This window comes from Nansenia antarctica, assembly GCF_963989245.1.
Source record: "Nansenia antarctica genome assembly, chromosome: 12".
Lineage (NCBI taxonomy): Eukaryota > Metazoa > Chordata > Actinopteri > Argentiniformes > Microstomatidae > Nansenia > Nansenia antarctica.
Window position 1 is genome coordinate 18,079,909 of NC_137682.1, and position 24,397 is coordinate 18,104,305.

At 50.9% G+C, this 24,397-nt stretch overlaps 1 protein-coding gene across 1 annotated transcript in view; it reads right to left on the reverse strand.

Annotated features, from left to right (window-relative positions):
• Nucleotides 1-280: 280 nt before the first annotated feature.
• The window catches only part of ncoa2 (nuclear receptor coactivator 2), a 69,818-nt gene continuing 45,701 nt past the window's right edge, over nucleotides 281-24,397 (reverse strand). The window contains exons 11-22 of the mRNA XM_080542701.1: nucleotides 20,861-22,322; nucleotides 13,836-14,034; nucleotides 13,110-13,307; nucleotides 12,166-12,381; nucleotides 10,894-11,026; nucleotides 10,368-10,536; nucleotides 9,318-9,614; nucleotides 6,432-6,509; nucleotides 5,347-5,863; nucleotides 3,432-3,609; nucleotides 3,099-3,300; nucleotides 281-1,404 (exon numbers count right to left, since the gene is read on the reverse strand). Coding sequence (XP_080398827.1) covers nucleotides 1,393-1,404; nucleotides 3,099-3,300; nucleotides 3,432-3,609; nucleotides 5,347-5,863; nucleotides 6,432-6,509; nucleotides 9,318-9,614; nucleotides 10,368-10,536; nucleotides 10,894-11,026; nucleotides 12,166-12,381; nucleotides 13,110-13,307; nucleotides 13,836-14,034; nucleotides 20,861-22,322 — 3,661 coding nt within the window. The 3' untranslated portion in view covers nucleotides 281-1,392. The remainder of the gene's footprint in view (nucleotides 1,405-3,098; nucleotides 3,301-3,431; nucleotides 3,610-5,346; nucleotides 5,864-6,431; nucleotides 6,510-9,317; nucleotides 9,615-10,367; nucleotides 10,537-10,893; nucleotides 11,027-12,165; nucleotides 12,382-13,109; nucleotides 13,308-13,835; nucleotides 14,035-20,860; nucleotides 22,323-24,397) is intronic.

Consider the following 24,397-nt stretch of genomic DNA (forward strand, 5'->3'; position numbering starts at 1 on the left):
CAGAACAGTTTGTACCTAGCAGCTTGTATGAAGCACCTCACTCCAAACAACATAGAAAGCACACTTCTGTATTTTTTTTTAGTTACTGTATGGCTGTGTTGAGTTTGTCCTGTCTTTTTGTGGTGTTTTCTATGCTAAAGGCTGAGAAGCAAGCGATAATCTGTACACTGTATACACAGCACGCCCCTCCACCCGCCCCTCCGCCCGCCCCTCCACCCGCACCAGAGCCTGAGCAGAGTCTGACCATCCCACCCCCACCCCACCCATACCTGTACCATACCAAGGAACCTGAACGGTCCAACTCCTTATCCTAAACAAACACGACAACACTGCTCTCGTTCAAGACGCAGTTAAGACCAGACAGGGAGAAAGAAAACCCAATGAAATTAAATAAATAGGAAAGGAAACTTTTGTGTTATTGGTATGTACAATCTGTCTGTTTTTCTTGAACCACATTAAAAAGAGATTTCATATTGTTTTCTGAAACTACTGGACCAAAGTCAAATCCACATTCCAACGCAATAGAAGTCCTTTCAGAAAGAATACAGCCATTGAGGTTAAAATTACAAAAGTGCCTCTCACACTTTGAACCACTTCAGAAAATATTTTTTTCTCATTGCTACTACAATAAAGAATCATCTAAAATAATAATAAAAAAAAAATCTATACAGAAAAATAAAACTTAATTTAATACACTATAAACCTCTGGACTAAATTAGTCTATAATCATACAAACCATTATTTCACTCAAACCATTCATCTGCAGTGTTTTTCAAGATCAGTTTTCAAACCATATCTTCATTCTACATCTTTATTCTCACTCATAAGAAAAAACAAACAAAACAAACAGCAAAAAGGCAAAACCGGCTAAAGGTCGGAGGTCCGTCGAGCTGGTCTTTGCTGCCACCGTGGAACGTAGAATATGAGAGAGAACAGTAGAGGGTGGGAGGGGGGGCAAGAAGAAAAAAGAAAACAACAGTGTACATAATTTTTGAGATGAGATTGCAAATGGCCGCTGTCCACAGAGAGGAATACATTCATCAGACGAGGGATCCCACTGCTGCCACCATTAAGAGTCACCCAGGGGGAGGCCCACAGTAAGTCACACTACGGTGAATGCAGCTGGACAGACAGACTGGCTCAGGGGGCGCTCCTTTAGGAGGTTTAGGCGTGTTGAGGAGTCCCATCCTCTCCCCCCCCCCCCCCCCCCTTGGTCCTGGGTGTTAGGGAGGCACAGCTGATGCCATGTGGGAAAGGATGGGCTGAGGGGAGCAGGGTCAGGGCACTGCCAGGTCCATTCAACGGGCTGTTGGTTGGTTGTTATGGTTGAAAAACATGCTCCTTGAATCCTGGCTTTTAGCATCGAGGTGCTGGCTGAATGCTCCACAAGGGTCAACAGTATTTCTGTAAAGAGATGAGGAGAGTTTTTAATACACAGTCACATGAAATAGTTACAACAATAACAACAATAACAACCGTGTTAACCTAACGACTGTTAACACGCTACTGTTAACCTGTTACTGATAAAACACTGAATTTAACAACTTGGAGAGCACTGAGCACTAAAAACCAGTTGGACTGGTCCCAGACCTTCACAGGTGAACAAGTGCAGAAGGTTTGTTAAAAGAGCACTCGATCAAACCTAAAAATGAGTCAGAAAAAATAAATCACCTCTGTTGTGCACTAATGGTCCATGGGTTAAATAATTCACATCATTTAAGTGCTAAATCATTTCGATAACATGGCATGGGAATAAATCCAAGTGACAGATATACTGGTACCTTTAGAATGATAACAACAGCTTGAAAAGTGCACCCAATCAAATTGCAGTAAGCTTGGTTAAATATTCATACTGTTTTATTGGGCTTAAAAGCATGAGCAGCAACAGTCTATTCCGTATCTTTACTACACTAATGAGAACAAAGGACGAGAAATGAACCACATTGACCCGATGACAAAGAGTGTATGTACGGTAGATCACCAGTAATGGAATGCTGACAGTGCATGGTATTTTGTTTAGATATCTCCCACTTACTGTTGGCTGAGTAGACTTGAGAAAGGTCTGTGTGTGTGTGTGTGTGTGTGTGTGTGTGTGTGTGTGTGTGTGTGTGTGTTTTGCCAGGAGAGGAGGGGTGGCTTGGCTGATGAGACACAAAGGACACTGTTTCAAGTTCTTCTAGAACAGCCCTTGGACGTTCTTGGAAGTCCCCATAAACCTACCCCTCTGAAATACAGCCTCCATGTGAACTCATCAGTCTGGCCCCCTACTAAGTGCACACTACTAATTACATCATCGTCTTCAGAGCCCAGGTCAAGCACCATAACTTTGGACTTTGCAGAATTACATAAGCTAATTAGACTAAATTATTCACAAGCTGGTCGCGAACTACTCAATAAAGTATACCTAGACACTTAGGGTCTTACCTTAAGGGGCCCGCCAATCGAAATGGGATGAGTAAAGAAATGCATTACCTTTTTAATCTGGGCCCCATATATGCCTGTTTACTGCCCAAACTACCTATGGGTTGTATTTTTGTGAACTTCAAAGTGCTTCATTATGTCATAGAAAGTTTTAGAGTTGAGGTTGTGCCCCCAGAGAGATGCTGATTTAAAGCTGGACTCTCTGCTGTCAGCTTTCCCACCATTACTGACAGCATGTCCAGTGGAGAGTGGTCTGGTCTGGCCGTGGGTATGTAATGTTCTCCACTGCATTATGCTTACATAGTACATCTAGTATAGGAACTCTGCTGACCCCTCTCATGAATCTTGCATGGCTTCTTCTGGTTTTATGGATGGCTATGTAGTTAACCTGTTCTTGTTCCATAGATGACTGCAGGTTCAGGTATGTACGTTACAGTTCAGTTGTGTTTACCTGTTCTATGATGTGTGTACGTTACAGTTCAGTTGTGTTGACCTGTTCTATGATGTGTGTGTTATTGTTAAAGTATAGTTGTGTTTACCTGTTCTATGATGTGTGTGTGTGTGTGTGTTACAGTTGTGTTTACCTGTTCTATTATGTGTGTGTGTTACAGTATAGTTGTGTGCACCTGTTCTATTATGTGTGTGTGTGTGTGTGTGTGTGTTACAGTTGTGTTTACCTGTTCTTGTCCCAAAGTGGACATGCCAGGGGAGGGCCCGGCAGACATGGCGGTGACACTCATCTGGCCCGCCATCTGACCCATGCCAGTCATGCTGCTGGCGTTAGTCGCCATGGAGACGTTGAGGTTCATGCCGCTACCGTTGTACATGGCGCCGTTGGACTGCGGCGCGAACTGAGGCGGCGACTGCTGAGCGAACATGCTGTAAGACGGGGGACAAGGTCGCCGGGTTAGCCACTGCAGGCTGTAAGGGAGTTCCTCTACGATTTCACATCACTGGTTCTAATGTTAAAAAATTGTCGGGTTGAACGAGCGTCTCTCTCTCTCTCTCACCTGTTCCCTCCCATGTTCCCTTGCGGCCAGCCGTTCATGTCGGGGGAGGCCTGGAACGAGGCGTTCCCCTGGCCCTGCTGCATCATGGGGGACTGGGCGTGGGCCATCCTGGGGGACAGGAGGGGGCTTTGGGGTGTGGCTGGTCCTCCGAAACCCCCGTCAGGCTGCTGGCTCATACCTGTGGGCGGGGGGGGAGTGGGAGGGGGTAGGGGGAGTCGAGGGCAACGTTAAGTGGGAGGGTCAGGGATTAAACGGCCCTGGACTAGGTCACACAGCCTCTGACACTCTTTGTTTTCCTTAAGAAGGGAACTGGGTTAGTTCTTCATACTGATAAGTGCATCATGTTTTGATGTCTCATACATATGCAATCTGTGTAGTACAGTAAAGTGTGATTGCACTGAAGTGTGTTATATATCCTGTACTATTAAGGTTGTATGGTCAAACCTTAAAGATCACACACATTAGACAAAAACGTGACAAATGTTTTCTATGGTTTCAACCAAATGAAACAGGTAAATAAATCACTTAGTGATTACATAAAACAATTCAAAATGTATTATAATATATATACACAGACATATGGACACACATGCAACCAGGTTGAACATATAGCAGCTAATGATTGTAAACGATCAATTGATCTACTGTTTCACGGAATCTAATGTCTAATCAATCAGGACAACCAAGGACTGATGCTGTAAGTTGACGCATGATGGTGCAATGCATCTGACTCTTGATGACTCGATGTGTCGACATTTAATGGTATGGTTGTTCCTACTCAAATAAACTGGTGTAAAATCATTTTGGATTCAATGTCAAAACAGTTAAATTGTCACTCCGTTTTCTCGTCCATCACCGACACAGACGGTTAGGATTCCTAAGTGATCAGAAGTCGTGTGAAAGGATGTTAGAGGTTTGGGTTCAGGATGTTAAGAGTTTCTGGCCAGGCGTTAGGAGGGAGAACTACATGCATGTTAGTGTGAGCAGCCAAGGGAGTAAGGTAAGAGAGTGAGGGAACGAGGTAGTGTGCAAATAAAGGAGGGAGCAGAGGGAGGGAGACTGGTCTCTAGAGGAGGAAACGACTCTGAACCAACCCACTGGCCAATGGCATCATCCAATCAGAGACGGTGTGAGGGAGTGATCAAACACACGTTACATGGCGTAGAGGAGGACAGCGTGATCACACACAGGACTATCACATTAACCTGGTGTCATATACATCATCACAGTGGTGAGATACTAAATTACTAATTTGATTTACACCTTTCCTGATACAATACACAGTCAGAAAGATGGAATACATTCACTGAAGCTGCTAGTCACTAAAAGCTATTCACAAGAAAAGCACTGTAACCTACTTCAAGTATAAAAGGCACCACAGAATTAGAATGGCATTTCTATGGTATGAGCTTCTACTGCCCTCTAGGGGAACTGATGTGTTATGGCCTAATTCTGAAGAGACCATTTTGGATAGGCTGTTGTACAATGATGGGGAGTATGATAGTAAATCAGGGATGATTGATCACTGGAACCTGACTGTTAAAGATCATTTTTTTCGTAGACCAAAACAGATTAGAACGGATTATTTGATATATCAGATAATAACACGCATTTCAATGATCGTTGTTGATTTAGGGATGATCAATTAGTTATCAATTTAGTGCATCGTGGTCAGATGAGGGTGAGCAACTACTTTAAGCATGTAATGCTGTGCGACTGGACACGCGCAAGCACACACGCGCACACACACACACATACGCATGCAGAGGCACACACACAAGAGAGAGAGAGAGAGAGAGAGAGAGAGAGAGAGAGAGAGAGAGAGAGAGAGAGAGAGAGAGAGAGAGAGAGAGAGAGAGAGGGAGAGAGAGAGGGGGGGTACAGTAACAGAGGGGGGGTGGGGTGGGTCCAGTACCTGAGTTGGGAAACTGAAAGGCACTGTGGTGCATTTGGGGGCTGACTACGGCCCCATACTGTCCGCCCATCATGTTTGTGTTTCCCATCATCCCCTGGTTAGCCAGAGACATCTGGGAGGAGGAGGAGCCATGCAGGGAGGCGTGGGCGTGGAGCTGGGGGTTGGGGGGGAGAGGGGGCAGGCTGGGAGAGATGGGGGAGGAGAAGGGGCTGGTGGGGGGAGGGGGTGACGCCAGGCCTGTACCGGTACCGTAGCTGGGCGGGTAGGGGAACTGCTGGGGGTTGCCCTGGGGGATCCGTGGGTTACTCAGGCCTCCCGACAGGCCCGTGGTGGCGGCGGCGGCCATGTTGGGTGGCAGGTTGAGGCCCTGGGCGCGCATCACCATGCTCCTCTGCTGCTGCGCCTGCTGCTGCTGCTGCTGCGCCTGCTGCCTCTGCTGGTCCAGCTGCCTCTGTCTCAGGTGGTTACTGAGCATCTCCCTCTGCCGCTGGGCCAGCATCTGAGCATTGATGGTCCCCTGGACCAGAGAGGGAGTGGGGGGAAGAGTGGGGGGGGAGAGAGTGGGCGAGGGGGGGGAGGGAGGGAGAGAATGGGAGGGGGGGGGGGAGAGAGAGTGGGGGGGAGGGGGAGGGGGAGAGAGAGAGAGTGGGCAGGGGGGGAGAGAGAGAGAGAGAGAGTGGGGGGGGGAGGGGGAGAGAGAGAGAGTGGGCAGGGGGGGAGGGAGGGAGAGAGTGGGGGGAGGGGGAGAGAGAGAGATTGGGCAGGGGTTGGGAGGGAGGGAGAGAGAGAGAGTGGGGGGGGGAGTGTGGGAGAGAGAGAGAGAGAGTGGAGGGAGAGTGTGGGAGAGAGAGAGAGAGAGAGAGAGAGTGAGGGAGACAGAGAGAGAGAGTGGGGGGGTCGGGAGAGAGAGAGAGAGTGGGGTGGAGAGAAACAAAGAGAGAGAGTAAATGAGCATGATCAGCCTCATGAACAGCGGTTGTGCGAGGTGTAGAACATGTCCTCCTGATGTTAGAGGACGACAACAACACGCTCATCTGAAAACCCACACACTGACCACGTGGCTGTTTCCTGTCCCAGAGACTCACCTGGTTGGGAGTGTTGGGCCGTAGAGGTAGGTTCATATTTGACACGCCACTCATCTGGTTCATCATTGGCTGGCGGTTCTGGGGAGAGAGGGGTGAAGAAGAAGAAGAAGAAGAAGAAGAAGAAGAAGAAGAAGAAGAAGATGGATCTTTAGAGAACAGGGAAGCTGCAACGTGCTCAGATTGCACTCTGCGCATTAGATACTGTATATCAACTACCTCACTGTACGTAGCTCATAACTGCTCAACTGCATTTTGTTGTATTGTACTTGTACTCTGCAATGACAATCGAGTTGAATCTAATCTAATAAAAAAAAAAAAGATGTGAGACATTCCCCTCACTGGCCAGCAGATGGCAGACAGAGCAGCATAACCCACCAGTGGTTCAGAGCGGTGACCTGTTAGACCACATGGACGAGAGAGGGACCTGCCAAAAAGTCACCCCCCACCCCAATGACACACTGTGTGTGTGTGTGTGTGTGTGTGTGTGTGTGTGTGTGTGTGTGTGTGTGTGTGTGTGTGTGCAGTGGTGGAGAGGGGACATGTGGGATCAAGGTACAACATGGCTGCTATGGCGCTGACGTCTATGTAGGTCAGAGGAGCTGGACCACGACGGGTCTGTGTGGCTCGACGTCACGTTGGTGCCTGAATGCTTCTCTGTCTGTCTTGGTACTTCTGTGAATATGCTGTCATTTAGACCATTATCCTTGTGTGTGTGTGTGTGTGTGTGTGTGTGTGTGACCTGTGTGTGTGTCTGGGTTTCCGTTAACCGGCAATTACCGGTCTTTGTCCGGTAAAATTTGGTGAAGTCCGACAAATTGAAAAGTCGTCGGACATATTGTCCGGTGAAAATAATTCCCTTTGAATACAATTCGCTAAAGCTGGCTGGGTGCGTTCGTAAACACGCTCTGGAAATCCGATCAGCACTCGCGGAACGCCTCTCGTCCAATCGAACGACTCGGTCGCTCTGTGACATCGAAGCCAGCGTGCGCTCCGGCGCTCTCAGAGCGTGTTTACGAACGCACCCCTAGAAGTTTCCAGCCAGCTAGCTGAAGCTGCTACACACACCAGAGCCATGGCGACCGAACGGCAAGTTAAACAACATACTATAAAAGTGACATTGTTTTACTCATTACTCATACGTTTGTTGTCATTCGGCGGTGCTAATAGTCGCTTTCTTTTTTTATTTATTTAATTTATTTTATTTTAGCAGTTTCCCCGAAAGTTAAGTGTTTGTTTTTATATCACTATTTGCACTTCTGGTTAGATGCTAAACTGCATTTTGTTGTCTGGTACTTGTACTCTGCAATGACAATAAAGTTGAATCTCACCTAATCTAATCTAATCTAATCTAAAATAATCTAAGATAATCCCATCACTATTACTGCCTATTTTCATCAGTGTTTCAATCCTTGAATCTGTGATGGAAATCAAGCAAAGCCACTTCAAGTCTCCCCACCACTGACAGCGCTGGGTGTGCCTTTCCTTACACTCTCGGTTATTCCCTGTGGATTTAAAAAACGGTGTTTTGGTTTCTATAATGTGGTCTATTCTCAGTGTTGACGAGCAGCTCAGGGGACTTTGAGATGGCTAACAGCTAATTAAAGGAGTAATTCCACTCAAAAGGGTAGAAGTAAGCTAGCTGACTGTCTGTCTGTCTGTCTGTCTGTCTGTCTGTCTGTCTGTCTGTCTGTCTGTCTGTCTGTCTGTCAGTGTGCTGGACTACCTATGACTTCCATGGTACCTGGGAACGCGTTGTCGGAGAGAAACGCCCTCTGTACAAAGGACCTACTGACCAAAATCCCTGTTCCCCGTAGCCTACATGCTTGCACTGTTACTGTTCAATAAAATGTTATACATCTAGACATTGTGGTATTTCTTTATATACGTATCCCAGACTGCCTATCAATTGTTTCTCAATAAACAGTTATGTTCTTCCCATTGTCATACTCCCGAGCTAAACGAAATGCCTTCCCAACCAGCGAGACTTATAGAAATGACGTTGTTTTATTGATTTAAAAAAAAAAAAGGGTAAAACTGTAAAGAGAAAATAGAAAACTCACATTAATCCCAAACAATTTAACAAACTTCAGTTAACGTAATGTGGAGTCCGTTCATTGATCGATGCTGTCTGTTCAGTTCCCAGTGAGGCGCCCGTTCAGCGCTGGACCCGTTCAGCGCTGGATTTGACGCATGGCATAGCGCGCATGCGTCAAATCATGTTATATTATTATATATTATATAGCTCGCATCTAATCGTATCGGATGAGAAATAGACATTAAATGGCATATATAGGCCGCTACACAACAGTAATCACCGCGACAAACAGCTATATTAGATTTGGAGAAAAAAAATATATGATTTTGCAAAACATTTTTTTTATTATATTTTAATATGATGACCGGAATATATCACGTTTGTCCGGTAAATCGAATTCTTCCCGGACACGATGTCCGACGGCAATTTTTTCTAACGGAAACCCTGGTGTGTGTGTGTGTTAACTGTGTGTGTGTGTGTTCGCTGTGTTTGTGTGTGTTAACTGTGTATGTTAGCTGTGTATGTGTGTGTTAGCTGAGTTTGTGTGTGTGATCTGTGTGACCTGTGTGTGTTAGCTGTGTATGTGTGTGTTAGCTGTGTATGTGGGTGTTAGCTGTGTATGTGTGTTAGCTGTGTATGTTTGTGTTAGCTGTGTATGTGTGTGTTAGCTGTGTTTGTGTGTGTGATCTGTGTGTGTATGTGTGTTAGCTGTGTATGTGTGTGTGAGCTGAGTTTGTGTGTGTGTGTGTATGTGACCTGTGTATGTGTGTTAACTGTGTGTGTGTGTGTGTATGTGTGTGTGTGTGTCTTAGCTGTGTATGTGTGTTAGCTGTGTGTGTGTGTGTGTGTACCTGCTGTGCCTGTAGCCTGTGCTGCAGCTGGAGCCGTAGTGTGTTGGGCTGGCTAGGGACCACCCCGGCGGGCCTCAGCCCAGCCCGGGCCTGCATCCTCAGCATGGGGTAGCCCGGCCGCGGGCCCATCTGGCCGGCCATGGGGTGGAAGCCCGGGTCCTGCATCCCGGGCCCGGGGTAGCCCCTCTGGGCCAGGTGGGGGGGCGGGGGGCCAAACTGCTGCCCGTAGACGGGGGGCTTCTGGTCCAGCATCATGGAGGGGTCCTGGGAGAACTGCTCCGGGTCCACCGACTGACCCTGGAGAGGACAGGGGAATACGTTACGCACAGAAACTACTCCCACTCACACACACACACACCCTTATAGAAACATAACGTAGAAGATACAAGAGGTTGAGAGGGTTAACAGAGAGAGGGGGAGAGAGAGAGAGAGAGAGAGAGAGAGAGAGAGAGAGAGAAGAAGGAGAGAAGAGGGAGAGAAGAGAGGGAGAGAAGAGAGAGAGAGAGAAGAGGGAGAGAGGAGAGGGAGAGAGGAGAGCAAGAGAAGAGAGGGAGAGAGGAGAGGGAGAGAAGAGAGGGAGAGAAGAGAGGGAGAGAAGAGGGAGAGAGGAGAGGGAGAGAAGAGAGGGAGAGAAGAGAGGGAGAGAGAAGAGGGAGAGAGAAGAGGGAGAGAAGAGAGGGAGAGAGAGAGGAGGGAGAGAAGAGGGAGAGAAGAGAGGGAGAGAAGAGAGGGAGAGAAGAGAGGGAGAGAAGAGAGGGAGAGAGGAGAGGGAGAGAGGAGAGGGAGAGAGGAGAGGGAGAGAGAAGAGGGAGAGAGAAGAGGGAGAGAGAAGAGGGAGAGAGAAGAGGGAGAGAGGAGAGGGAGAGAAGAGAGGGAGAGAGAGAGAGAGAGAGAGAGAGAGAGAGAGAGAGAGAGAGAGAGAGAGAGAGAGAAGAGGTTAGGGAAGAAAGACAGGAGAGGGAGGGAGGGAGAAGAGATTTCAATTGAGAGCGGGCGAGAAAGAAACCAAAAGGTTGAAGGAAGTGAGAGGAGCTAGGTTATTAATCTCACCTGGCCTACCAGAGCAGGGATGCCCAGGGCTCGGTCGATCTCCTCCAGGCCGTCAAAGTCCTTGAGTACGGTGTACAGCTGAGAGAGCAGGGCCCCTTCGTCTGACGGACCCCCGTCACCAGGCCCGGGCCCGCACAACACCTCCTCTTGGGGGTTTGAATACACAGACCTGGGGGGGGGAGGGAGGGGAGGGAGGGGGGTGTTTAGGGACATCCAAATATCAGTTGTGGTTATAGTCAACGATCCAAAAAGAGAAAGAGTTCATAAAAAACACTAAATACCAGCCTATATCCACAACAAAACATGTAGCATTAGCACCTTTATGTGTGTTTCTTTCTGTGCATATAGCAGTAGCATTATGCCCAGCGAGCGTGTGTGTGTGTGTGTGTGTGTGTGTGTGTCTGTGCGTGTGTGTGTGTGTGTGTGTGTGTGTGTGTTAGCTGCGTGTGTTCCTCCTGTGGCTGTGTGTGTAGTTTCTGTGCAGGCCGGTACACATCATCATCATCATCATCAACACATCCTTCACCTGTTCTGGTTCCCGAAGGGCGCCTGCTCGATGGGCATCATGCTGTCTGGCCACGGAGCCGTCTGATTGGGTGGAGCCTGCTGTTGGGAGAACTGGTGGGCGGCCATGCCCATGTCCAAACCGGACTGGGAGGCTGTGGAGACGAGGACCATTGGTTAGACTTCATTTCACTAGAACAGCCGTGGCTTTTTTACCTACTATAAGAGCTGCCCCTCTTTACAATGGTAAGCTGCTATTTACACACAAAGACCACTAGTTGGCTGCTTGTAAATTAGCCTGCCTCCTACACAGAAAAACAGCAAAATGGCTTTATACTAGCTTATCCTGATGTGACTTTGAAAATGTAAGGATACCGGGTGGTTTTTACTTCTTTTTTTTTGTGGTAGAACGCACATATCTTGGAAAAGTCATGAAAGGAGGGTCCTGAAATTTGATCGAGTGCAAAGATAAAAAATAATCTTTACTAGGGTCAAACGACCCCACCCATGGCTGTTCTAATGTGAAAGGTATTATTATTTACTTTTTGGGCGTGGAGCAGACCCACTCTTGTATTTTTGTTTTATTGGGTAGCGATGGTACAGAAAGACAAGGTAAGTAAGGAGGCGAGGGTATATTATGTCCGGACTCGAACCCTAACCCATACTGTAAGCAAACTGGCTAGTAGTCGCTCTATTGGTAGAGGGCTGCAAGGGAATTTTTCCTGGCTACATAGTATACAGGTTTTTTACTTTTGCCTGCTCGCGGCTCTGTCAGTATTGATTGATTGATTGACTGATTGACTGAACATTTTCATTGTGTGAAGCGCATTGAGTTGCATCTTGTAAGAAATGCGCTATACAAATAAAATTTGATTTGATTTGATTTGTACGTGTGCACTGTAGGCAACGGTGCTAGACCGCTGGACCACACCAGACTCCATTTCTTAAGTGTGTCACGAGTCATTCCCTAGATGGCCTGCAGGTGGCAGTCATCGCATCTCTGTGAGTCACAGATTTTAGCAGGTCACCGACTTTGTTTTTGTTTTTGTTTCTTGTGTGTGTGTGTGTGTGCGTGCAAGCTTCTATGTTTCTATGTTCTCTAACAAGCCCCGCCCCCCCCCCCCGACTGGACTCTGCTTCAAGGCTCAAGGGGTTGTTGTAAACATGGTGACCCATGATCAGTTGATTAAATATAATCACCCATGATCAGTTGATATATAAATCACGCAGTTACAAAAAAAACAAAAAAACAACAACATGACACTCATTGAAGTAGGGTAAGCGACTGTCTCACCGTTGGCCATCATCTGGGACTGCAGCATCTGCCTGGGCCCAGGTTGGCTGTTGGACCTCATGGGGCCTCCGGGGACAGCGCCGGGGCCCAGGCGGGCGTGGAGCGCCCCCTGGGGGCCGGGAGCTCCCTGAGGAGGGGCCGAGGCCGAGCCGCTGTGACCCTGGGGACCCCAACCCTCCTGCTGCTGCATGCCTGCCCGGGGTCCACCCATGAGACCTGGAGGGGAGGGAGGGAGGGAGGGAGAGTATGAGAGTGAGGGAGAGCGTGTGCGTGAGAGAGAGAGAGAGCGTGTGCGTGTGCGTGAGAGAGAGAGCGTGAGAGAGAGAGAAGCGAAGAACAGAGGAAGAACAGGGGCAGCACAGGAAGAGTTTCCCTAGCCACTTCCCTAGCGTCCCCAGCTCTAGCTGCAGGGCGGTCACCACAGACACAGACACCACGCTAGACGCCACACAGGCGGGGGGGGGGGGGGACCTTGGCTAAGGCTAGGCCACTTGGACTCATTTCCAAGGGATTCTTTAGGGGACTGGCAGCAGAGTGTTACACTTGTGTGTGGGTGACCGTCCGCTTCCTGCCACAGGAAGTGACTCGCTCCTGCAGTGACGTGTGACACAGCCCCCCCCACGGTGTCAAGAGTGAGAGTGGATACGCACCGTGTAGCACGTACAGGGCGGCATCAGTACCTCCCATCGGCTTTAAAAAAAAAAAATGGTGAGGGGATTTCTTGAGAGGAGGGACAACTTTGGTGACGTCCGGGGGGGGGGAATTTAAATTTAAATTATAACGAGAGAGGAATCAACTTTCAGGTTGAAGGTTCTTGACACGGTGGGGAAACTCAAAGGGGGGGGGGGTGGGACATGAACAACACCGCACTGTCATAACAGCAAAAACAACCCAGTCACTAACCCCTCCCCCCTCCGCCCGTCTCTCCGGCAGACTCCACCCACCTGCGTTGACCAGGTTGGCCTGATTGGCCATCATGCTGTGGTTTCCCCCCATGCCTTGCTGCTGCATCAGTGTGTAAGGGCTGGTGGTCCTCATGGGCGGGTACGGCCCCGAAGGGGACTGGGAGGACATGTTCATGTCCAGGGACACACTCCTCACAGGCAGACCCCTGCCTGGCTGGCCTAGCCTCGGACCAAAGTCTGGAGAGAGAGAGAGAGAGAGAGAGACACACACACACACACACACACACACACACACACACACACACACACACACACAAGGGGTTGTATGAATACAGTGATACTGTATCATTGTCGATGATACAAAATGGTATAAGTGCAAGGTCAAGGAAACTGCACAAAAATTCTTCAGTAGACTCTCAGTGTGTGTAAATGGACTGCACTTATATAGCGCCTTTATCCAAAGAGCTTTACAATGGCTTCTCATTCACCTATTCACACACACATTTACACACACCAATGGCGGCAAGCTACCACGCAAGGCGCCGGCCCCGCTCACTGGGAGCAATTCTTGCCCGAGGACACTTCCGACATGTGGCCAGCCGAGGGCTCGAACTCGAACCGCCGATCTGCCAACCTTGCTATCATTCGACGGCGGCTCTACCTCCTGCGCCACAGCCGCAGTGTGTGTGTGTGTGTGTGTGTGTGTGTGTGTGAGTGTGTGTGTGTGTGTGAGTGTGAGTGTGTGAGAGAGAGAGAGAGACTCACTGCCTGGCCCCATCCCGGGCATGCCCCTCTGATGCTGCTGCTGTGCGGCCATGGCGGGGTTCTCAGAGGTGATCTGCAGGATGTCGTTGATGATGGTCTGCTTGTCCAGGGCGCTGGGCAGGGACACGGGCCGCGGCTCACAGAACAGCTGGGGCTGGGCGCTCTGCAGGTCCTCCAGGATGTCATCCAGCTCCGACGACTGGAGGAGGGGGGGGGGAGAGGGAGGAGGGTGAGAACAAACGAACACCGACATAAACACAACACATAAACGATTATCGAAACGAACTAAATAGTGTGTATAGGGTACACACACGCGCACTCGCTCACACACAGACACGGAAGTTTGACAGGCAGACTGCAGGGGAGAGTGACAGTCAGCCGCTGGGACTGACTAAAGACCTGTCACCTGAACAGACAGGTACTAGAGCCAGGACAGCACTAGTCACCCTGACACACACACACACACACGCACACAGTCAGACACGCACACACGAATATGACCGTTACACAAGCAATAACTAAATCATTTGACAGTAAACAAACAGACTTTGAACAGGGGGAGGTTAGATACGTGTGGCAGTGGCAGCGGGGGCAGAAAGCCCTCCGTTATCTGGTAGAGGGGAGGTGGGGGGCAGCAAGGGGGGATCTGCCATGTCGTTCCTAAGGTCTCTCTATCCACCCCTGGCTGGAAATGCACCACTTTCACCAAATCTAGGCCAGAGGCTTCACAGCGACATTTTAAAAAAAAGGAGGTTATCAGAATAACACACCACTCTGGCTGCTCATCACCGCCACTCTCCGGGCACAAAGAAAAAAATCAATTTGTCTCACCCCCCCCCCCCCCCTGGTCTTGGATATGTGAACAACATATATTACAGCAAAGCCTGATATTCCTATTCACACACGCACACACACACACACGCCAGACACACACACAGACTAGCCACTGGAGAACAACAGTGGCACTGGCTCCACGGTGGTTTGACATGTTTTCACTTTTCTGTTTTTAGATGAAGAACACTAATGAATAACAACGTTGTATGAAGCTCCCCCCCCCCCGGTAAACAGTGCTACCACAGTCTGTCTAGGGCAGATAACATCTCTGCTACAATTTGACCAGCCGTACCCCCCCCCCACACACACACACACACTTTTCACACTGTCCTGTCCTGTTTGTGTGGAACATACAGCAGTCAGATTGTCTCTGCGTGTCTTCGTGACGAGATAAGATAAACATTGCATGACTTTTAAGTTACCACACTGATGGCTGGGGGTGGGGGGCCTGTGAGTAAATAAGTTGAAGTGTCTGTGAGCCGCCACTAGAGGGCAGCAGACTAGACGTCTCTGTTACAACTTCACTATGACAAACAGCACAGGCGTGAGCGAGCCTGCTAAACGGATTAGGAATGAGGCAGCACTGAAGGAGTCCCTGGACTGGAACACGGTGAGGAAAGTCTACACACGTCCAGAGGAACAGAGACCCACGGTGGTGTTTCAACAGTCAAGTGCTTATGCCGCAGCAACACACACACACACACACACACGCGCACACACACACACGTATCTCCAGTTTCTCTGTCCAGAGCCCAGCTCTGCTCTGCTGGCTGTGTTCTTACAGAACCAGACACACACACACACACACACACACAGACAGACACAAACACACGACAGACACACACACATACACGACACACACAGACAGACACACACACGACAGACACACACACACACACACATACATACACGACACACACACACACGACAGACACATACACGACACACACACACACCGCTGCTTACAGACAGGATGTGGGCAGGGAGAAGAGTCCTAATGAGGTCAGGAATGATGTAATGCTCCTGAATGCTCAAATCTCCCCCTCCCCTCCCTCCCCTTCCTCTCTTCTCCCCCTCCCCTCTCCTCTCTCGCTCCCCATATCCCTCTCCTCCTGTCATCTCATACAGTAGACACCCCCCCCTCCCACACACACACAGCTAGCAGTAATGCACTATATAAACAGTAGCAACTCCTCAACTGAGTTATTGGCCCATTGGAGCATATAACATCATTAGATACAAGCATGCATGCATACGACTCCCAGTTATTAAAAATGCATGATGAACACACGGAGCAGATGGGATCCATGTTGAACTCCCTCTCTAAAAAGGCCGACTTCCTCATCTAAGTAGGCCCTGTAGGTAAGTAGGCCTGTCACTCTGTGGGCATGTAAGGCCACTAAGGATGTCACTGTAAGGCCACTAAGGATGTCACGTCCTCAACCATGACTCTGCCAGTTAGGGGGACCCAAGACCTCATCCGGGACTCACACATTATGACTTTATCTTTCCAGAATCAATTTTCTGAAGGAGGACCGTGCCATTTAGGTGATCCAGTAAACTTAAGGATCACCTAAATAAAAACCACCTCGTTGAGTTTTTTCAGTCCGGCTTCCGCCCTGGCCACAGCACGGAAACGGCTCTGGTCAGGGTCACCAACGACCTCCTGATGACAGCAGATACTGGCTCCCCATCCCTCCTCATTCTCCTGGATTTAACAGCAGCTTTTGACACCGTGGACCACAACATCCTCCTTCACCGTCTGCACTCCACCATTGGCCTCTCTGACACCGTCCACAACTGGTTCACCTCATACCTCACTGGCAGAACTGAGCACGTCACCCTGGGAAAGGCGAAATCCCACACCCACAACGTCACCTGCGGTGTCCCCCAAGGCTCGGTGCTGGGCCCCACCCTGTTCACACTATACATGCTCCCCCTTGGCTGTGTCATCCGCAGGCATGGAATGTCATTTCATTGCTATGCGGATGACACACAGCTCTACCTCAGAGTCAACCCCACCTCCTCTGCACCCCTGCCACTATCCACACTAACCACCTGCCTGGAGGAGATAGAGGCGTGGATGAAGCTCAACTTCCTACAACTCAACAGCTCCAAGACTGAAGCCATCCTAGTCGGCACAGGCACACCACACCAGGTCCGGTCATCCACCATCACCAGCATCACCTTCTCTGGCCAGAACATTCCCCTCTCCACATCTGTTACCAACCTGGGCGTAAAAATGGACCCTCACCTCACCTACGAGACCCACATCAAACATATATCCAAAACAGCTTTTTTTCACTTAAGGAACATTGCCAAACTCCGTCCTGCACTCACTCTGGCAGATGCAGAGAAGCTCGTCCACGCCTTTGTTTGTCTCCTCCAGACTGGACTACTGCAACGCACTCCTCATCTGGATTCCTAGCAGCTGCCTCCAGAAACTTCAATACATCAAGAACAGCGCTGCTAGGATCCTGATGAGGGTGCGCAAATATGATCACATCACCCCCATCCTCAAATCACTTCACTGGCTCCCGTCTCCCTCAGAATTGAATTCAAGGTCTCCCTCCTCCTCACCCAACAGTGCATCCATGGAACTGCCCCCCCCCCCTACCTCAAGGAACTCCTCCATACCCCTCAGACCTCCTCACGCACCCTCCGTTCTACTGCCACCAACCTCCTCAAGACCCCCAGGACCAAGCTCCGCACGATGGGAGATCGGGCCTTCTGCTCGGCTGCTCCCAGGCTGTGGAATGCTCTCCCTGACCACCTAAGGGCACCACAGTCTGTGGATGCTTTTAAACGAGGCCTTAAAACCCACCTTTTTAATAGAGCCTTTTTTTAGCCTTTTAATTGAATGTTTTTTGCTTTATCTTACTGTGTTGTAGCACTCTGAGATTTTATATGTAAAGTGCTTTTATAAATAAAATGTATTATTATTATTATTAGTATGACTAGGGGGGGGTCATGGGCATCTCTGACCCGGGTCGTGGCGTCCCGGACCCAGCCCGTGCCAGCTTACAGGAAAGGAGAAGTGAGAGCGCAGTGTGAAGTGGAAGCAGAACTGGTGAGTTAGTGATCAGCCCTCTCTCCGTTAATGTCAGGTCTCCCCCCCCCCCACCCAAGGAGTCCCGACCCCTTCTAGTGCCTGGTGGTGACCCACCAAAAGCCTCACATATCAGACTTGGAAGACTACAACACCAACAACAACAAACCACAAATAGTACATGGACACATCCCAGCCACAGCACCTGACTCAGTCCTGACCCGGTGTTTGGGCAACAGTTAAACTGTCAGCTAGGCACACGCACACGCACACACACACACACACAGCTGTCTGTGGAGAGGGGAGACGTGCGTCTCTGGCTGTCTTGACAGAGTCAGGGAGGCTGCACTAGGGGGTGCTAGCAGGGTCATACAGGACACTAATGAAGTCCTCTCCCCCCCAAGAACACCTGTCTCTGGCTGAGGCCGAGCTCCGGATGCCAGGAGAGGTGAACATGTCACCCCTCTCCCTCCCTCCCTTCCTCCCTTCCTCCCTTCCTTCCTCCCGCCTCTGCCTCCCAATCCCTTCTCCTTCTCCCTCTCCCTCTGCTGTGGCCTGAGGACAACCGTCCTGTCTCATATGAGGACAGGAGGTGAGGGGGGGGGGCAAGTTTTGGTAGCATAAAGAGATAAACAGGTGGTGGGGGGGGTGCAAAATATATATGTATAATCACGAGAGGGACAACACACATTTTTGCATTAGGGATTATCTGATCGAGAAGGACAAAGAGACACACGCACGAACAGGCGCACACACTCTTTTAAAGTAGGTAGGCAAAAAGAGGGGGGGTTAGGGGGGGGGCCACTGTCTGTTCCTGTCTCTCCCAGGCCCAAATGCAGCCCTCCAGGTCAGCTAGGCCCCCGGCCCCAGGCCCAACCCCGGCCCCAGGCCCAACCCCGGCCCCAACCACCACTCTCCTCTCCTCTCGGCTCTGATTTCTCATTTAGCTCGGCTCAATCCATCAATAATTCAGCTCTCAAACAAAGATGGAGGGGGGGTGGGGGGTGGAGGAGGGGGGGGGGACATTAACAGTACAGTACGCTTTATACACGTGGCCAAGCCGCGATTCTCCCATTAAGAGAAGACACCCACTCGCTCACTCGCACAAGTGGAACAGCTTCTAATGAAGTCACGGGGCTTACCGAAACGTCTAACAGCCCCCTCTTTCCGAGCTGACAAACCAATGTGTATCATTTCAAGGGGAGATTTTTTTAGTTTCAAATGTTTTCCGCCTGCCGTTATAATTGGCGTTAACCAAAACGCCCCTCCCGCTGTCCAAATTTTCTTTTTCAAGTGCTTTAATCACCCTCCTACTGTGACAACCCAGAGCTTCCCTCTCTTTCTTTCAACGGTGGCAGTTTAAAAGACATAAAAGGCAGAAGGAGGAGGGTTGAACAGTCCACCGACTACGTCCGCCCTTCCTCCGTCTCTTCCAGCGCTATCTGCTCCTCCATTGGTCGAGGACTTCGCTCTGCTTAACCTCCTCCGGGCTCCAACCAGGAAGCCGCTGGTGAGTGAGCCCTCTTGGAGCTAAAACCATCTTTGATCTGGACTCTCTCACCCCCTCTCTCCCTGGCGGCTGCTGCTGCTGCTGCTCCTCCTCCTCCTCCCCCCTCCTCCTCCCCCCCCCCTGCTCCCTCCGCCCACTCCCCTTCTCCTCCATCGCCATGGCAGCAGTGGGGCCATGCAGTAACATATGGCCCATCATTTTCACTGTGCCTGCACTGAGGCTGGACACTCCTGCTGGGGGGAATCTTCCCTCCAATCATCGCTCTTCCTTCCTTTCTTTCCTGCTTGCGTACTTGCTTTCTGTCATTCTCCCTCCCTCTCTCATCCTCATCTCACTCTCTGTCTGTCTGATCAGTTCCCTCGTTTACCCTCTGCATACGAACCTAGACAGACAGACAGATAGACAGAGACACACACACACGCACACACATACACTCCAGTCCTCTCCTCCCTCCTCTGCCTTTCACATTCGATACCACCCCCCACTGTCTGCATGGGAAAGCAGAGCTGTTTCCAGGGAAATACACCAGAGAGTGCAAGGGAGAGAGAGAGAGAGAGGGGGGGGGGGGGGGGGGGTTGGGAGGGAGAGAAAGATAGAGAGGAGGGAGAGAAAGAGGAGGAGAGAGAGACTGGGAGGGAGGGAGGGAGGGAGAGACAACTAGGTAAAGAGTTGTTCCCACTGGCTACAGTACACAGGCTTCTCTCCTGGTCTAACCATGAGGGCAGAGAGGTTGCCTGCCCCAACAGCAAAAACAACTGGCACTCGCTCTCTCTCTCTCTCCCTCTCCAATCCCAGCCATGCCGGCTAACGTCACTGAGATCAAATACCCAGAATGCCGCTGGGGGCCTTTTCCAAATGTCACAGTTGTTTGAAGCCGGCTGACGGCTCCTCTCTGAGCCTAGACAGAGGCCGTCACAGAACCACCACGCATAGGGTGTGTGTATGTGTGTGTGTGTGTACACTGTGGACCATCCTCTGCAGACTGGGCCATTTATAGCATGTGTGTGTACTGTGTGTGTGTGCGTGTAGCTGTACCATCTTAGTGCCTTGATCTGGGGCTCCGTGGAGCCCAGCATCAGCTCTCTAACCCAGATTAACACGCAGGCAGCCTGATGGGGAGACGAGGCAACCAGGGCACTCGACACAGGCCACGAAGTTTGGGGCTGCGCTCGGCCAATGGGAAGGCCGGCTGGTGACACAGGCCTCATTTAACAGCAAATGGGTCTTGTCTGTCCACACCAGCGACGGTCTCGTTTTCCTCAATCTAGAACACTACTAGCCCACCTTCCAGAAACCGTCGGGGTCGATAGAGGAGGGTCATGTCGTCTAAATAGTCCAGTTATATGATGTCACAAGCGTTGTGTTTTAGAGACAGAGAATTTCTAGACAGAGAGATGGAGAGTTTCTAGAGAGAGAGATGGAGAGTTTCTAGACAGAGAAGGAGAGTGTCTAGACAGAGAGAAGGAGAGTTTCTAGACAGAGAGATGGAGAGTTTCTAGACAGAGAGATGTAGAGCTTCTAGACAGAGAGATGTAGAGCTTCTAGACAGAGAGATGGATGGACACTCACTAAATGTAACCCCCCCCCCCGCCCTGCCCTGTCACAAGTCACAGATCTTTTCGAGCCACCCACCTGCTCCGCCCGGTCGTAGCCCGCGTCCTGCTTCTCCGTCTTCACGTGGGGCGTCTTGGCCCCCTCCACCTTCACCTCGCCGGGCTCCATCTTGGCGGCCGCCGCCGCCGCCTTGTCCTTGAGCATGGAGTCGTCTTTGTCCAGCAGGTAACGCAGCAGGGCGTTGTCCTTCTTCTTGGGGCTCAGGGGCTCCTGTTTGGGGGTGAGCTCGGCCGCTCCCGCCGCGCCCCCCTGGTCCGCCGGGCCCCCCATCTCCTTCCCCGTGGCCTCGGCCGTCAGCTTGGCCAGGTCCACGGGCGACGTGCTGTTCTGCAGGAGCCGGTGGAGGATCTTGTGTTTCTCCTTCAGGGAGGTGGAGTGGCCGCCGGGGGTCCCCGCCGCGTGGCCGCCTCCTCCCCCCGTCCCCCCCAGGCCTCCACCTCCTCCCACCGCCCCCCCCCCCGAGGGGTCCTTGTTGCCCTCCCCTCCGTTGGGGGACAGGGGCGTCTCCAGGGGCTCCGACTTGGTGGTGAGCAGCTGGAGTAGTTTGGTGTGGCCCTTGTTGTTGCTGTCGTGCAGGCGGCTCTGAGCGTCGGGACCCCCCCCCTCCGCAGCGCCGTCCCTCTCCTCCTTGGGCTCGGCCGGGCCGCCGCTGTCTGTCTGTCTCGGGTCGCACGGACCCGGTCCCTGCTCGCCGTGAGCACCGAACGAGTCACCGCCACCACCGCCACCACCACCACCACCGCCCAGTTTTGACATCATATGAGCGTTGGGGCCTGACCCCGCCGTGATGCCGGCCGGGGAGCCCATCTTCCTGTCAGGTGACCCCATGGTGTTGGCGTGCGGGTGCCCGTGTCCGTGCCCGACGCCGTGGCACTCGCTCAGGGCCTGCAGGGCCGACAGGGAGCTGCTGGTGTAACTGTGGCTGTTAGGGTGACTGTTAGCCGCGCCGCCGCTACCTCCACCACCTCCACCACCCCCGCCCCCGCTCCCGCTCATCCCCACAGGGGAGGGCGATTGCAGGCATCCGACCACGCGAGGGCTCCCTGACCCCCCTGGGCTGACGCGGTGCCTGGGGGACAGCATTGAGTTCTGTTGGCCCTGTTGGTGGGGGCCTCCGGCTGGGCTGGGGCTGCCCCGAGACGGGCTGCTCATCCTCCAGTTGGGGCCCTGCTGGGGCGGCTGCATGCCCCCGGGGTGGCCGTGGGGCTGGGGTGGGCAGCCGTAGCGGTAGCCCTGCATGTGACCCCCCCCCATGGGCCCTGGTTCTCTGGGGCCCGGAGGGGAGAAGGGCGTGCTGTTGTTGCTGCTGTTGCTGCTGCTGATGGCGTCCTGCCCCTGGGGCCCGCCGCCTGAGAGGCCGCCTGGGGTCGGAGGGGTGACGGAGGAGGGGGCGGACGTCATGGGTTTGGGGCCCATCCCCGTCGTCCCCTGACCGCCAGGGCCCATACCGTCCTGGCCCATACCGCATACGCTCTGCTCCCTGGACACAACAGAGACAACACAGAGAACAGCACGTCATGTTTGAGCATTAAGGCACGAGAATCTTGAAGAAAAGTCACAGCTGAGGGGCATATCGCTTTGTTTTGCAAACACTGTAAGAACGGTTACAAAACAAAACAGAGACAAGGAATCAATGCAAAGTATTTGTTTAGTGATGGACGGTGGTGATGGAACAGGTAAAACCTGTCACAGCTGTTCATTTATCGGGGAACACAGGCATGGCTTCCAACGCCTCTCCGGCCGATGACAATGCTTGTTTCTGATCAAACTGTTGGATAATTAAGCGTTATGGAACGAGAAGCCGTGGTATATCGTGGATATTGGCACAGGTAGCGGGGCGGTTAGGCACGACGCAAAGCGGAGTGCCATTACACCCCCTAGCTGTGTCGATATCCACGATATACCACGGCTTCTCGTTCCATAACGCTTAATTATCCAACAGTATCGGCATGGCTGGAACGCAAACTGACCAATAGAGACAATGGACCAGATCTATTTGTTGTATAATATTGATTCAGTCAGACGCACACACACACACACACCCACCAGAGGGTTTAACGTCATTACATTTAGATTTAATTTTGGCTCTGCGGGTGTGTGAATATCAGTGAATCAGAGACGCCATGTTGGAAGAATAAAGACCCCCCATGTGAAGACCTTGATGCCCCTCTGAGGCTCCAAAGATTACCCCCCCCCCCTCACACACACACACAGCCTCTACTGTATCTGCTTCAGTCCCCTTGTAACACTCTCCTCCCATGAGACATCAGTGCACTGATGGCATGCGTGCAGTCAAATGCGCCTAACATGCGCTCACAACAGGAGGTGTATGTATATATAACAGTGATCGTGGAGTGCTGTGGGCCACAGACTAGGGGTGGGACGATTAGAAAATGTCATGTCACGATTATCGTGGGCAAAATAATCGCGATCCACGATATTATCGCGAGAATTCAAAAAATATTTTAATGCCAATAAAACACACTGTAATCACTTTAACTTAGATTTTGTTGTATTTTTAGGACATTTTAAGTCAGTAATTCAAATTCAGATTCTAGTGGCACATATCTCTGGCCATAATCCGGGTCCTTAAGAAAGAGCAATTCCTTTTCGGCCAATCAGCACCTTTCATTAACGTACCCAAGGAAGTTTAAAGAACACACTCCCAGTGTTGCCAACTTCCAGAGCCCCTTGGCGACTTAATTAGTCAAAAGCGACCAGCGACAAATCTAACTTCCTTTTCTGGTCATTTGGGGAATTACTGTAAAGCATCTAACATATCCTGTATTCCACGGTTCACGTTACAACCGAGCTCAGGAGAGACGAGTAGGGATACAGTCTATGGCGAGCGAGGGTTGCCGTCTCCTCGCTCCCTCAACTCACTCCCGCGGCCAGTCTGATAGCAGCCGCGGGGAGCGTACCGTTGTTCCCCGGGTCCTCGCAGGGGGTTCGGACAAAGTTCGGGAAATAACGGACGGTTGTCATGTGTTTATACAGCATGGATGTTACATGCCTAATGCCTTTGAAGCGCACACTTGCTACTTGCCGCTTTAATCATTGTATTTAGCCTATAGCACAAGTCATGCATTGCATGTAACCTCAAGTGCTGAACAGTATTAAGTAAACCACAATATATTTGCTAAAGCTTAGGGGCGACCGTGCCTTTTGCAGCCATAGACTGTCACTGCCTGGTAATAACAAGGAAGGCCAATGACAGTATCCCGTCTAAATACGTTACCTAGTGACTGACTGACAAGGCTGACTTGACAGTAACGTTACCCATGCAGGCTGAACAATAGCGCGAGACAAGTTCTGTGAGGATATTCGCGCGCGGCTCATGTGAGGAATTGCAATTATATTACAGTAACAGTCGCTAACTTGACTGCAAAAGTAATGTAGACTAGGCTGAAAAATAGCGCCAGACATTTGTTAAACACAGTTTATTCATAACATACGATTATGACGATTATTCAAATAATTAAAATTCTCCACGATTAAGTTATCGCGGGTGTTTTTATCGCGATTAACGATAAAAACGATAATCGTCCCATCCCT